This window comes from Ornithodoros turicata, chromosome 6 (assembly GCF_037126465.1).
Source record: "Ornithodoros turicata isolate Travis chromosome 6, ASM3712646v1, whole genome shotgun sequence".
NCBI classification, from domain to species: domain Eukaryota; kingdom Metazoa; phylum Arthropoda; class Arachnida; order Ixodida; family Argasidae; genus Ornithodoros; species Ornithodoros turicata.
This window is the reverse complement of record NC_088206.1, coordinates 72482695-72498531: the sequence shown is the minus strand read 5'-3', so window position 1 is coordinate 72498531 and position 15837 is coordinate 72482695. Positions and strand designations below refer to the sequence as shown.

The following is a 15837-nucleotide window of genomic DNA, read 5'->3' as shown; positions in this document are numbered from 1 at the left end:
GCCTGACGGCGTGTTGCCCGGTTCTTCCCAGACAGTATAACCGACACCAGGATTTGAACCCGGGAGAGCCAATCCATTCTGCGCAGCTCCCCAATAACTTTTGACATCACATATTTCCGTTGTTTCGAAGCAAAAAGCGAAATAGAAAATGTCGGACGACGAAACGGCACAAACTCCTGGCCTAAAAACTATGTTAATTAAGCAAATTGTATGTTTTACTGCAATCTACATATTTTTACGGAAATCTCCACACCTTTTAGCAAAGGCGTACGCCCCCCTCACTCTTCAAATCGGAAGCGATAACTCTATCATTCGTAGCAATGGTTGGCGAAAAGTGTGCTATGCGGTGAAGTTCAGCGGTGATAGCTTTTGGGAATAGCAAGCCTACACCGTGGCTAACCCTTCCCTTCCCTTTTTGTTATTTTGCATTAAACCCAGTTTTTAGTGTGCGGGGAAGGGACGCTCGAAACGAAATGTCGGTATGACACCGTTCTTTCCTTTTCACTCGTACAACCGATTATTCCTTGTCAAGAAAGACAAAATTTCTTACCCAAAATCCCGGGATTTCGGGATCCGAAGCCTAGTCAAGGCACGCAGAATAATGTGCTAATACAGATACACTTAATGTGCTAATATTTCTCGATTAATTATCAGTTTCTCGGTTAATTAATGTGCTAATATTTCTCGAATGTGCTTCACGATGTTGAATTGTACACATAATTTTTTTGTTGCTTGTAACGAGTTATTTGCAATAAATGCCTACTTACGTTGTTATACGTCTCATGCAGTCCCGTCGGCATTGGGGTAGTACGCCACAACCGAGGTGGCGAATTTCCCCGTTCATTATCATCAGTCCATTTGTTGTTGCTGTTTTAACGAGTTTTTTTTTTCTTTCGTTTTAGATAAGACCCTATAGAGTCTACTTGGCCCCCATCCAAAACTGGTAATCTTTCATACCCACACTCTGAAATAAACTCTTACGAATCATCACTCGCACACTACTACGGTCAGCGCTCGCACAATAACACCTCATTTATTTCCGAGTCCACTAAACCGCGGACTGGATGCACAAACCATTCGTCGCCCGTAAACGAGCGAATGATTAGCAGCGCCACGAGGACTGAAGCGGAGCGAGGGTAAATCGCTTTGTGCGTTCTATATCTCGTTTTATCCACGTTACATAGTCCTTTTCGCTCAAACGGAACCACCCCATTATCGGTTGGCGAAGCTCTCGTCGGCACACAATTACGATTTCGAGTAACGGGGAGCCACGGAGGGCTATCCAACAATCGACGAATGTTCAAATCAAAATGAAATAAAGAAAATAATCGGAATCTCATTTCGTTTCTTCCACATAGAAGATCGTTTTGGCTGCCATTATATTATGTCGAGAAATGAGTTTCAAAATACGCACGAATTCATATTCGTCCGTTAATAACTTGTAAGTTGCTCGTTTTTCTTCCAGAATTCGTTGGCGAGTTTTGAGCTGAAATACTCAGTAAATAGATATGATTACGGGTTTTCTTAACTGTCGTACTTTACATTTGACTGTCTTGCCCCTATGAAGATCCTGTGCTCCATCGTCGGGTTCTTCACCTGTTCATAAACTTCCTGTCGTCCACTGGATTGCTTCAGACGCTTTAATTCATTCCCGTACTTTCATCCTTCCTTCATCACCTTCATATAATGTTCCACGTGCAATGGGGTAGGGTACCGCACCACCACGGTGAAACACCCCATCTCATCGTCATCATTTATTGTTATTGTTGTTGTTGGCTGTCTTGTGACGTCGCAGCCTCTAATACTTCGACTCTTCAGAGATTGCATTCCCTCCTTCTTATTCTCTCCACTTCTCCTGGGCCTGACTGTCTTCAGCCACAATCAAGCGAGTATACATGTGGGACATCGAGCTACGAGGCTATCCTCAGCCATCAAACAGAACCCTAGGCCGAAGATTTCAAGGTTGCAGCTTCCTTCCTGGTGTTTCTCAATGTGCTGAAAACAAAGGCAGAAAGAATGGAATTTATTGTACGGGACTCTGTCTTGTTCTCAAACGAAATTGAAATAGCGCGAGGCTATGATGATAACCGTGCTGAAGATTGCCTCCTGGGTGGCACCACACTTCCAGATCGTCCCGAAGAACTTGCCACATTAAACATACCCCCCCCCTCCCCTTATCTATTCCCCTTCTCTATTTCCATTTCGCGCGTGCGGGATGCTGAACTTATTTATTCCCAACGATCCTTCACGAACGCACGAAACGTAACGACCAAGAACTCCACGAGCATACGATCCAAAAAGGAAAAAAGGATTCGAAAGACTCGCTCCGTCTAATCCTTACGCAACGCTACAAAATCTCTCCCAGCTTTTCTTATCAGATTCGGTTTGAGAGGAATACCTGCGCTTTGAAATGCCGACGCGGGTTACATGTAAAGGAAGCAACGCGAAAAATGTGCTATACGTACATAGCAATGTTGAAAAGAACAACAAGAAAGACGGTCGGCTCCTCCGCCGTGTTCGGCTCTAAAGGATGTGTGCCTCTAGATCGACGAGAGTTCAAATATAGAGACTGGTAGTACTTCGGAGTTTGGGAGAATAACATTCCGATTATTAGGGCACGATTTTTCTCAAAAGGGGGGTCTCTTCCTCATTCTGCAGGCAGAAAAGAACTCTTTACGACAACAGGGAGCAGAGGGTGAAAACCGGACGGTTCGCGAAACAAGATGTGGGACATCATTTTTTGCCGTTCCATGTTAGTACCGCGAATAAAGTGTGACTATGAGCAGCGTACAGATGGGGAGGAGAATGCAGAAAGGAATGAGAGACAGAGGGAATGGCACACGTCCTGCCCCGACCTCAGGAAGAGCTGTGTTGACACCTGTCCATAAAAGTCTGCTGGTTAGCCCTAGGGCAAACCTGAGACAGCACAGCCAGTCGTAGGATTCCAACCCACCCATTCCGAGTCTTCAGCGTTGTGGGGGGGGGGGGCGGTAATATCCATTAGGTAACACCAGTGGTTTGAAGAATTTTTCATTAAAGAGAGAGAGAGAGAGAGAGAGAGAAACAGAAAGACGCAAATTTTGCAAAACGAAATGGCTTTGAGGGATTAAATTTAGAGATATTTATTGCACTTTCACAAAATGTATTCAACTGACTGTGCAATAAATTGTAGGGTTCCCAAAGTCCACTTCCCTGGTGTTATCTCTGAAAGGGAGTTACATTGTACATGTATTGACGTAGCTGCATACATGCTCGTGTTTACGTGCATAACACTCCGTGTCTGGGAAAACACCCGTACTGGAAACGGTTCTCCGTGTCGAAATTGCGTTTGCGTGAACGAGCTGGTAATACCACCGGAACTTCCCACGACGGAAGTTCATTTAACTCTGATAAACTTGCGTCAAACTCGGTAGCTCTGAAATGGCCCCTTTCGTTATAACAGTTAAAATGTCAAAAGTCAAGTCAACATATCAAAAGTCAAGCCGCTCGAGCAGCTTTTTTAGCTGTATTCCTGCTATCCCTGCTATGCCCTCTGTATTCCTTAGCTATGCACGGATGGTTACGGCTAAAGCTAACTTTACGAGGTTGTCCTTGCGAAAAAGTACACAGTCGCTCTACGGAACTACACGCATAGAAAAAGTGCTATTTAAAGTTACTGAAACGTGCTACACCGTTATTGTTACCTCGTAGACGTTCATAAAGGTTTCTGAGGATTACGTAAATGTTAACAGAAAGGTGAAGTACTGCGTCACGGTGTATGTGTTCCTTCGAAGATACGCCCGTAAATTAAATCTGAAATAGTCGAAATTATGTTCCCAGTTCCTATTACTTTTTAGAGAGAGAGAGAAAAAAAAAAGAACTAACGAAAGCGATATACCATTTTCAAGTTTCTGCTAAAGTTTCCTTGGATCAAGTACACGTGAAGGTTGTTCTCACAACGACAGCGGCTGACACCCGTGTCGTCCCGCACTTAAAGCCACGCGCAGTAATATCAGTCAGGATTCCTTTAAATGTATGCATCATTACAGCAGTTCCCACAAGAGCAGGAACTTCCCGCACTACGCATTTCTATGTAAATTTGATGCTCGAGACATAACCGTTTGAATTCGAAACTGAAACTGCCAACGGACGTTGCGTAGATTAGGCTGTCTAGACAGACGGGATGTCTGCTTTACTTGTACGAGACAAATAGCGGTTGAACATATTCTAAGCGGACGATATTTTCCTCGATCACCGTTGACACGGAGAGGATTAGTTTGCCTTCAAGTACCACTTCCTCGTGAGCACCGCCAAATAACGTTGAAGCATTTAAAAGATAAGATACGCAGTCGGTGAAGATAATAAAATGAGACCGATTAAGCACGGATCTTTGTGAGCACCCGGTTCAGTTGAAGCCCAAGCAGCACAATGTACTGAAAGTCGAGTGCAATAGGGGTGGGCGGGTAGGTGGAAGGCCTTGAACAGACTCGTGAAACTGAAGAACATTGATAAGACACATACCGTCCACCCCTATTGCACTCGACTTTCAGTACAGTGTGCTGCTTGGGAGCTCAGGTTCAGCGAGTAGATGTACACATGTTCCCGTTGAGTTCCGATAAATCACGCTTTAAGATAGCTATCTTTTCATGATTCCGTGTTACCGCCGCGACGCAGCTGTGGCTATGAGCGACGTACAGACATGAACAGGTGCAGAGGGGGACAGCAGGAAAAAGTGGGGGGTTAGTGTGCATCTTGGCCGGACTTCAGGGGGAACTGTGACGACATTCGTGTGAAAAGTCTACCGGAAAACCGAGGGAAAACTTCAGGCAGCACAGCCGGTGGTAGAATTCGAACCCACCACCTCCACTCTTCAGCACAACCTTGGCTGCCACCAACGAGAGGATGCTTTAAAGGGACGGCCACGTCTGTTTCCGTCGATTGCGAAACTACAGGGTCATTTCATTGATTGATGATTGATTGATTGAAAGAAAGAAAAAAAAAAATGGGGAGGGTCATTTCATTCCTCGTGGACCACTGAATCGGAAATCGAAAATCCCGCGCGAAAGTGTGGCGTAGTTTGACTCTTATTCGATGGTTTACTTTATTTTACTAATTTATTAACTAACTAACTAACTAACTAACTAGAGTGGAAAACATCCTCACTTCATCGTCAGAATATTATAGTTGTTGCTGTTCGATGGAATACATGACAAGAGCAGGCGACGGATGTTGAGAGTATCCCGGAGTTCCCTCTCTGGAAAAACGAGAAATCGTCATTCCCTAAGAACCAATGAGGGCGCGACCTTGAGAAAAGGAGTGCCGCGGCCGTGCGAGCGTCCCATAGAGGGACGGGGCGTGTGGACGGTGCCTTTTCCTCCTCCGAGCGTCGCCCTCTCACTCCTCTACTTGCGGAGTGACGTCACGCCGCCGGAGCTTCTGCGGCCGCGGAAGCACCGTTGATATTTAAGATTCCTTTAGTTAATATCTCAGCACTTTTCGGACGAAACATCAGCCGGGTAAATTGCCGAACATAGTGGGATCTGTTTCATACATGGGTTTCCGGACGTCCCTTTAACCCGCTCGGCCACGCCGCTCGTTTCAAGAGAGGCCCCATGTAACATTTTTCTCTTTTGTGCCACGTGTTATAAGGTGAACCCCTTCCGTAGCAAAATGACGAGGAGGGATTTAATCTTGTTGTCTGAACGACGTTGTCTCGCTGTCTTCCTGCAGTGTATAGTTCTGTCCCGTCCGTCCGTTTTGTTTTCTTACTTTAAACGTGTCTTCTTCCACGATCCTCCCAGTGCAACATCGTTCCTATTTCACGTCCCCTCTTCTTTCAATCTTCCTGTCTGCTTTGTCGAGGCATGCCCGTTACGGTTTCTTAAACCGATTTCTCAACCGCGTTGTGTCCTTTATTATGCCGCGCATTCCCCATGTTCCGGAGTGAGCACGAATCCAGTCTGAAATCGTTTGTCATCCCTCTGCGCGTCGCTTTCGAGAAACATTTCTTTTTTAAAAATAGGAGGACGAGAAAACACAAACATCGCGGTGTTACAGGCAGAGACAGCGGGAGTGAAAACATTTATAAGAAATATACAAAATCAAAATGAGATGATTGCGCAAAACCACAAACACACACACAAAAAAAAAAAAGAAAAGAGAAAAAGAAAAAAGACAACGCCGTTCTTGGTTCCGTTTCGTTTAAATTCATTCCGGTGTCTGGCGTGCGCGTATTTTTGGTGTAGACCCGGCGTAATGCGTGTCGTATATCATCGTCCTTCTTTTGTTAGGGTGAAATACGACGGAGCGCTGTGCTGGACAGAAAGGGTGGTAGGGCGATATTTTGCGCCCTTTGTAGCACCTAAAGTGTGTTTTACGGTGATGCACAGCTGCAGGCCGCGTATGCGGCGGGGGTTGGGAATTAGTGATCACGTTGTTGCTGCGTTTGAGAGTGATTTCCACCGACAAAGCAGGAATGCAAAAAAGAAAAAAGAGTGTGGAGAAGAAGAAGAAAAAAAAAAAGAGAGAATTTCTTAGAACGATGGAAGAAGAGTGGAAGTAAGAGGCGAACGAAGGACGGCAGGCACATACATGAGTTTGTCGTGTCGTCGTATTCTTTGTTTTTGTTCCCTAGTCTTTAGGGATGGCGATCAGATGCAGGTACACTCCGAGAGCGATAGTTTGAGGGAAGTTGAGAAGTCTTTGTCAGGAAAACCGATAGGAATTAATGCTTCGAAAATGGTTTACATATTGGCACAGTTGGGAATGCGCGAGTTAAAGTGATTTCATTATGTGATGTAATATTATAATGTAACATTTCCGGGTGAACAGTACAGGCTAAGAAAGACATATGCTACCGAGCGACGTGAAATAAAGCAAATTACTGCTTGAGAAAGGGCAGCTGTCGAATATTACCAAACACGGTTTGTTGCACAACAGTGGTTAATATATTACTAACTCACGTATCAGGTGAAAATTACGTAATAGTAACGAAAGACTATCTTATAATACCTATCATGATACTACCAATTGCTCCAATTGGCAAAGGAGGAGTTATTTCCACACAATCAATGGCTAGCAGACAAAGAGTATGTTTTTTGCTGTTCGACTGTTTGCGTGTTCCGTGACAATTGAGTGTGCGTTTGCAACTGTTTGCTGTCGGAGGGTGCGTTTTCTTATTCAACTCTGGCAACTCCGAGTTACTCTCAGCCAGCGAAAAATAGCCAGAGTAGCCAGATTAGCGGAAATGACGTCATAACTCTGCGGCGAAAATTAGCCAGAGTAGCCAGGGAGTGACAACTCTACTCTACTCTGCTCTGCAGAAGGGTAGCCGTCGTTCTGACGTCACGCACAAGCTGGCAGACGACGATGCGTCGTCTGCTACCAACCGTCCTGTTGACAGACAGTACGGGTGGTGTTCATTTTCGAAATGTAGGACTGGTTAAAAACTGTCGAGCATTTTCAAAATCTGCTGGAGTGCACGCATCTGCGTTAAGTTGTTAAACAGAGTGTCTGCCAGCGCTTCCACATCGTCTCGCCCGTCAGGCCAGTCCACCATTTTGAGCGCAGAGTAACTCTAGCAATTCGAAAATTACGGTCAAAGACGGTTACTCTGGAGTCACGTGATGATAAAGGCTCTGACATCGTTACCCAACTCCTGGCTACTCGGGTTCAATAAGAAAACGCACCCGGAATCACCACCACCACTAATCATCATCATCATCGCCATCATCATCCTCTTCATTGGCATCATCATTCCAGGAGTGTTTCACCAAAGTAACTGGTACAAGTGATGTGGAGTTGCGGGCCTCACACTAGTGAGTCTAGTGTATGTTTTCTGAGTTCTCTACGTGTTATAGAGTAACCGGCTTCCCCGTTATTGGTGCCAATTTTCCCCGTTTTTGTTTCTTTTTCATTCACTCACTCACTAGCTCACTCAAACTAGTGAAGCCAAAATCTCCATTTTATTTTTTCTTAAAATCAAACCAATCAGTATGTTTTTATATTTTTTATATGTTTTTTATATATGTTTTCTTTATCACATCACCATCAGCATTACCAGTATGTTTTTTGTAGCGTTAGGGTTGAAACTATGTTGCAAACAAACTATAAATAAATACGTTTTCCGTTATATTACTCATGCCACGTCATATTATATGTGTATATCGATCACTACCTCGACCTAGCGTCGACGTTGACTTTAACGGCAATAGAAAGTTAATTATAGCGAGTTATAGGAGCATAGAGGCACTGTACGTAAATAGACATTGATAATGAGTAATTCCACTCAGGTCTCATTCGTACCAATTAACGTCGCATGAAATGCAAATAATCATTAAGAAGCACAAAGTGTAAATACGAACCGGTCTGGGCTTAAATAACTGTTAGTTCTAGACAACCTACTGCAGTAGAAGGTTGTATCTTACGCTTTCGTTGGCCTGCAACAGAAAGAGTAATTGATGTAATAATTTCGTGCCTGCTCGTAATTAAAATGTTCTGGTTCAACGAACACTGTGCATTTAACGTTTGCATCCACAAAATGCAAAGATTAATCTGTTTAGGAGAAATTAATCTCCGCCGTGTAGCGGTAATCAATTTGTAACGCCCCGTATGACACTTGTTAGGTGGTGCTCTCAAAAATAACATTTTAATTACCAAATATGCGACACAGTCTGCTCCTTTCGCCATGCATTTCGGGCCAATTATTTGTAGTGTCTAAATTAAAGGTAGCCGTATCTCATCACGCCGTTCACATGTATGTCACCTAGATTGGCTCTCCCTATTGTGTTGGCGTGAAAGGAGATGCACACCTTACACTTACACCTTACACTCCGTTTCAAAAAGCCCCGCCGAGTACTCGAGACGGTGGTAGGGAATTTCAGAAATGGGGACGGGGAGTGGGGGAGGCAATTTCAGCCAGTCTTGGGTAAGTTACTTCTAAAAAGTAACTGAGTTTCTTGATTAAGTAACTAAGCTACAGTTATAGTTACTTTCTTGGTCAAGTAACTAGTTACAGTTACAGTGACTGAGAGAAAGTAACTTAGTTACATTACAGTTACTTTTATAAAAATGACCATGAGAGGGTGATACAATCGTTAAAAACATACATTTATTTAAATTTACTTAAGTGCGATAAAAGTATTATTGCCCTTAATCAGAAGCTGTATAAGTCAATATGACGTGTGTACGTACATAAACAAGGATCGACATTATTCGAGTAACTAGTTACATTTTGCAGTTACATTCACATAAATAGTAACTATATAGTTACAGTAAAAAGCTACTTTTCTGGAAATGTATCTAGTTACTGTAACTGGTTAAACCCAAGAGTAACTAGTTACAGTTACAAGTTAAAAGTAACTTAGTCAGCAATCAGCCCCAGACTGATTTCAGCGCACGCGATCAAACGGGCGGAGTATGGGCGCAAACGTGGGCAACGCGAGAGAGCTTTACAGGGTTTCCCCACCCCAACACAAAACGCAAGTACATTGTGGTCGCAGCACCGTCCGACTGTAGCCATAGTATCCAGAGTGCGTACGAATTTCGTTTAATGAGAAAAACTGCGCAAGTGAATTTAGGATGTGCATGTCTTTCACTTCTTTTCCGTGGGCTCTTCCTCGCAACATCTCCCGAGGCCGAGGCAGGTTCACTTTGGGGCGAGTTCGGGGACCCAAGTTATTTTCAAAAAAATAGCGTGCTTCCCCTCCCCCCCCCCCAAAAAAAAAAACAGCAAAGCTCTCTAGTGCCACACAGAAAGAACCTTCCCCATATATAATACATCGGGTTTCCTTCCTAAAACATTCCCAGGGACGCGACGCAAGACACATTCCTCTCTGCGTATGCTTTCCCGCCCATCACCAGAGAATACCTCCTCAAAGAAACAGACCCGTTGTGTATGTACACCCTTCATAATTTCGCCGTTGCCACGAAAAAAAAGAAAAAAGAAAAAAAACAAGCCTTGAGCTCAATTTGCTCGCGAGGCGGACACCCCATGTGAAGGGATCATAAAATTGGCAGCTATTCTAATTCCTGGGCCGCCCTTTCCGTTCCACTCGCTGCTTGCGGTTGAATGTTATACGACGTTACGACGATCATGGAAAAGGGTTAGAGGTGAGACTGGTCTAGACGTGCGGAGCCTTTGTGGGCTCTGTCTCGAATTCGAATTCAAATACACGCATATGTACGTACACATATAAGGATACGTAAAATAAAAAAAGGCGGTTAAGAGCATGAACTATTTACTATATACATTAAAAAACAAGACTTTCGTGCAGTAGGCTGCACTTCTTCAGGTTTGAGGACCTGTTACAGACCTGTTACCTGAGTTGTAACAGGTCTTCAAACCTGAAGAAGTGCAGCCTGCTGCACGAAAGTCTTGTTTTTTAATGTATATAGTAAATGGTTGCTCTTAACAGTCTTTGTTATTTTTGATTCTGCGTCGCCGGAAACTTGTACATTTTTTTCTACGATTTACTCTTCTACTACTTTTACTCTACTACTTTCCCTACGATACGTAAAATGTTCAAAAGCGTCAAAAATCGAGGTGTTTGGTGATCTATTTAGACGAAATCGATGAAACCCTAGTGCAAGGGGAAGACAGTAAAAAAGGACGGACGTATATAGGCTCTCAATGACACCGTACTTCGTTAGCACACGCCTGTGACGTCGCAAAAATTTGCCTGCTAATGCTGACGTCAGGCAAAGCTGCAACTGGTTCGGATTGGATATGAAAGAAAAATATGTAGAGGTTAGTTTCGACCCTGTCAGTACTGGCTACGGCTTTTGGGTGGAACGATAGAGCCAGAAGACAGACAGAAAAACAAACAGACAAACAAACAGACGGCAAGCAAACAATAAACAACTGGATGTGCACGAGTGGTGTGTTTCCTCGTCTAAACAGTACAATTCATATTACTAAAACACCGGGACTATAGGGACAACAAAAACAGACACACACGGACAAAGCGTGTGTGTCTTGCTGTGTCTGTTTTCGTATACTTCCTAGTCTCGGGGTGCTGGTAATATCAATTCTAATCACCAGCTCGCTTGCATTTCAACAATTCTTTCATAACCAGCACAGTTTTGCAGACGTTACCCACACGCAACTGACAACACAACAGGGTTGTAATTTCAATACCAGTTCACCACGGCTCTAGAGAATATAACTGTCTCCCTATAAAGAATAAAACTGGTTGTCTAAATGTATTCTAAAATTGTCTAAACTATTGTCTAAATGTAAACCGAAACTGTCTAAAATACCATCTAAGAAAAAAGCCGATTTGCTCGTTCGAAGAGAACCATTACCATAAAATATTAGTTAACCATCTCGAGTACAGTACTACAGTCATTCTGCACAGCCCTTTCTCAATCTGAACTATGCGTATGTGAGCTCATATTTTACGACACGAATTTCACGAAGGCACGAATATTTGATGACTCACTCCACCGTTTGGTATAGGGCATGCAAGGAGCTGTTATCCGTTGCACGTATAGTGTATAAGAAGCAGAATAATATGACTTCCTTTATTTCCAGAGAGAAGGGATGTTTGCTCTGCGCAGGCTGGAGATGAAAGCCATTTCGTCTGCAACGAAATCATGCGAGGCACTTGGTACGAAATTTCAGCACTGCCTCTTACGCACGCATTAATGCAGCTCTCATTTTAACGGATAAAGTACAAAGATGTCGTGGGGAAACTGCATTGACTTGCGTGTCTTTTTTGTCGTAGAAATGTACTATACATTCTTGGAGTTGTCTCAACGGGAAGAAAAGAGTCATAAAAATGTGCTTATTGATGTGGAATAAAATGCAAAAAAGGGCATTTTGCATCGTTATTTTGTTTTTGGAATTCAAGTATTTCGTTAAGACGCTTCAAGACGACAACAGCTTCAGAAGAACCTGGAGCGTGTAATAGGACGTCTACTAATGTTCTTATCCGCCATGTTTCAAGCCGAACTCTCTCCGTTGCGGAATAAATTGAGTGTCTGCATCCCCATCACCACTGATGCAAAAAATGACAAAAATGGCCCTCCAGAAAACAAAAAGCACCTCCCGGACATCCCTTTCGCTTCCCTAATCCATCTCCTGTTCTTCGACTCCTTTTTCCTCCCCTGTACTCTTTCCCCATTCTCTCTTCTTCTCCCCTATCTCTCCGTCTGGAAAGAACCTGCATCCGACATGAATGCTCCCTTTGCAATTCCAATGAGATGTCAGACTGCAGGCTTCTCAAATACAGCACCTCTCTCTCTTTCACATTTCGCGCCACTTTACTAGAGTTGACCACATCGCAGTCCAAAGCATGTTGAATATCCTCGAAGCGTTCATTCAATAAACGACGTCGCTCTTTCATTTGAAGCCCACCAATTGACATCATGCATTCATGAGCGCGTGATCGCCTTCTAAAGGTAGAATTGATTAGTGGTATCAATCGATGAACGTCCATGGGTGCTTCTTCGTTGACGCTCCTTTGGAAAGGGCTAAAAATAGTGGTCTTGTGTGTCGACATCGCCTCGTCTGTCCCGTTCATTTGTTGCTGCAGGGACGCAAAAGTGGGACGCGTGTATAGCGACGTATAAGAGTAAGTTATCGTAGGAGGAAGTTTTTGAGAGCATTAAATAAAGGGCACGTCAAATGACACGCACATCCTATAAATAAACTGCAGAGACAGGGATGTTTGCGGCGCCTGGACTTCTTGTCGTCTGAATGACGAAATCCAGCTACCTTTTTAGTACTTTATTTTCTTAGGCAGAATTGATCGGCTGTAAGTTCATTTCTCGTTCCATGTTGCGCGCCTATGTTAGTTTATTTCTTTATTTATTTATTTTTTCATTGTTTCCGCATGTCATGGATACAATTAAGCCTCGCATACGTATACGATCACAACCGCTTCCGTTTCGGTTTGTTAATAGTTTACGCTTTGCAATTTATAAGTATTATTCCCGCGATTTTTAATCAGATGCACAAGAATATGATTTTTACACGTATCTAATATAAGGGCTGATTGCTATGTGCCATACACGTTCTTAACTTAGTTGTCCAGCACACATAACGAGACTGCGCATACAGCACGATAATTTGTCCAGAAAAGTGTGACCTCTTTACTTTCTTCTTCCTGCAGAAGAAGAAGAAGCGGTTGGCTTAGCCTTCTTCCTTCTTCTTTTTCTTTCTTTTTTTTCAAACAGCTGGAGGAAGCTAACTGTACTCGATTGCGTCGACTTCTCCCGCGTTTAATCCTCCAAATCGCCTTCAGCGACCAGACAGAGGGACAAATAAATGCCGAGGCGGAAGAAAGAGCAGAACAGGGGGCGAAGTGGCAGACGATATAGGAGGCCAAACTGAAGTCATTAAAACAGACGGTAAGAGAGAAAGAAGTATAGACGAGGAGGTTGGGAAGAAATGGCGCGGGTAAAGTAATCAGAAACACACAGAGAAATAAGCGAAATAAGGAGACGACATTCGCACGACGTAGCGAACAAGATATCGTATAGTTCTCGCAGCAGACGAGATAGCACTCAGCATTGCAGACGACGTAGCAGACGACAAGAAGATGGCGCAAACAATCTAGCAGAAGGCATCACCCACGAGAATTGTGGACAGCGCTGGAAACTTTGATTTCGCGTTCTTGTTTTTGTTTTTTCTTTTCGAAGCATTAAAACTTGCATTGTGCTTCAAAGATAGCGGGGAAAACCACTCGAGTTTTTGGCAATTACGCTTCACGAAATGATGCCCCGTAGCAACAAAGCCTGCGAGGTTTAACTTTCCCGGGAAACTCGTCTTTTACCGGGGAGGAAGATAAGGAGTAAGAAATTAATTGTCGTCTGCTTGGAATCCTTCTCACTTTGCTCGCGCTCCGTTTAGCGCTCAGTGAATACTGTTGGAAGGCCGAACAAGGCAGGGGATTCCGGAGAACGGTGATGAACCGAAAGCTGCGTTACATACGGTTTAGAAAGGGAGTAACCCTCGCGACAGGCTGTGAATGATGGATTAATGGACCTTTTTCACAACGGCTTAAGCGCATGCGCATGACCTTGAGGTGCCGGAGAGGGTTATCTCTGTCTTCACTAGATGGCGCTGTATGGGGACGACAGAAGTGGAGACCAGTGGGGAGACCGCACAAACGGCGCAAGCCCGTCGGTCCCACTCTGGACCGGTTTTGGCCATTTGTGCTACCTACGCGGACTTGTTTTGACGCGGTCCCAGCGTGGTTCGCCGGAGAGCCGCTAGGATACAACGTGTGTGTCAAAAAGGTCCATTGAGCCTAAGTATAGTTGCAGGGTCTTTTGTGCAGGGTGACCGTATTTCTGATTCACGATAAATAAGTTCAATATAGAAAGAAACGATGTCTGGTTTGTGGGGCGCCGCGGTTTGCTTCATGTAGTATATCAATACGACCAAAAACCCTTTCATTCCAGCTTTCATTCGAGCGATTAAAAAGAAGAAGAAGAAGAAAGAAACAAAATAAGGTGCCCACGTAAAAACCTTTCCATCCTATTTATTCCTCGAAGGACGGATATGGAGCGGTTCACTGGTTATCTAACAATTTTTTTTTCCCACTGTGAAGTATGTACTCTAAAAGTTTGTGTGGAAATCGCCGTCAAACGAAGGACAGTATAGCTTCGAGGATAGGAAGCTACGGGCAGTGAAGTTACCGGAAATACGCTGCCGGATATACAATGAAACAGAAAAAAAAAAGTGGGTGTGAATGTTAATTGTGATATTCCGCGTGGTGATTTTAAGCATTCGAAGGATTTATTCGACAGCAGTTGCTTCGTCTTCTTTTTTTTTTTTCGGTTTGGTCTGTGACTGTGGTTTTAGGCTGCTATTTTTCCCCATCGCTTCGCTAAGTATGTTGCTTCAGCTACTCAATTAAAGCTACGCGAATAAATTCTCCTTGATGTATTTATACGAGGAAAAAATTAAGCGCAAGGAAAAATAAAATTATGAAAGAAACGAGGGCAACACACAGTCACTAAAATAGGTCAATATATGAAATCCACTTCAGCGCTGGCACCATGGCTCGGGTCTCAAAGTCGCCACACTGTCAACGACAAAAAGAAAATGGAGATATCGGAAACACATCTGCGCGACGGCGTCGTTAGGTCATCAAGTCGCTGTTAGACGTTCAATCCATCGAATCTTTTTCGAATAAAAAAAAAAGAGCCATCTAACGACAAATCTTTTCAACCTGGATCTATCGGCGCCTGCCTCAGTGTTCTTATTCGTCTGACGTGATAAGTTATTTATGACGTCGTAAAATCAAGCGTCTTCTTGGTAGTTGTTCGTGGACGGGTAAATATGTGACGATCTCCCAACACAAGCACGTAAGGAAGCATCGTGTTTTTTTTTTTTTTTGGGTAAAAACAAGGACACGACGGTAGCATCTCCTTTAGTTTGAGAAGTTCCGCGACAAGAACGAAAGGAAAGAATGCTTTGACTCAGAACTCTTCAAACTCAAGTATACAGGCGTCGTAAATACAAAAGCTAGCTCGCGTGCTTTTACTACTATGCTCTATATGCAGGAGTAACAAGCAAGCACCTGCGTGACATTTTTCACAAAAAACGCCACTATAGGTAGATGTTGATGTAGCAGACGATCCTGCAGCCAGTTCGATGTTGCGCGTAGTAAAACAGCGATAGTTATCGTGATACTATATAGTACTCCATAGTACTATAGCACTATATAGTACTATAGGCGCTAATTTTTGTTGCAGTAAATAGTAGAAGTACTACTGTGTTGCGCGACACAGGACAACCTTACGTCATCCTTATGTCGTTTGGCAACGATTTAAAAACCAATTCTTCCTAGTTCCTACCACCAGGTGTGAAATACACTGTAAATGATGTCCCCTGACTTCACTTCG

At 43.7% G+C, this 15837-nt stretch overlaps 2 protein-coding genes across 2 annotated transcripts in view; one reads left to right on the top strand and one right to left on the bottom strand.

Annotated features, from left to right (window-relative positions):
- The window catches only part of LOC135397303 (neuroglobin-like), a 156399-nt gene that overhangs the window by 38138 nt on the left and 102424 nt on the right, over positions 1 to 15837 (top strand). The window lies entirely within an intron of this gene.
- Positions 1672 to 15837, bottom strand: part of LOC135397305 (uncharacterized) — a 56857-nt gene continuing 42691 nt past the window's right edge. Inside the window, exon 5 of the mRNA XM_064628786.1 lies at positions 1672 to 1995. Within this exon, the coding sequence (XP_064484856.1) occupies positions 1882 to 1995 (114 nt within the window). The 3' untranslated portion in view covers positions 1672 to 1881. The remainder of the gene's footprint in view (positions 1996 to 15837) is intronic.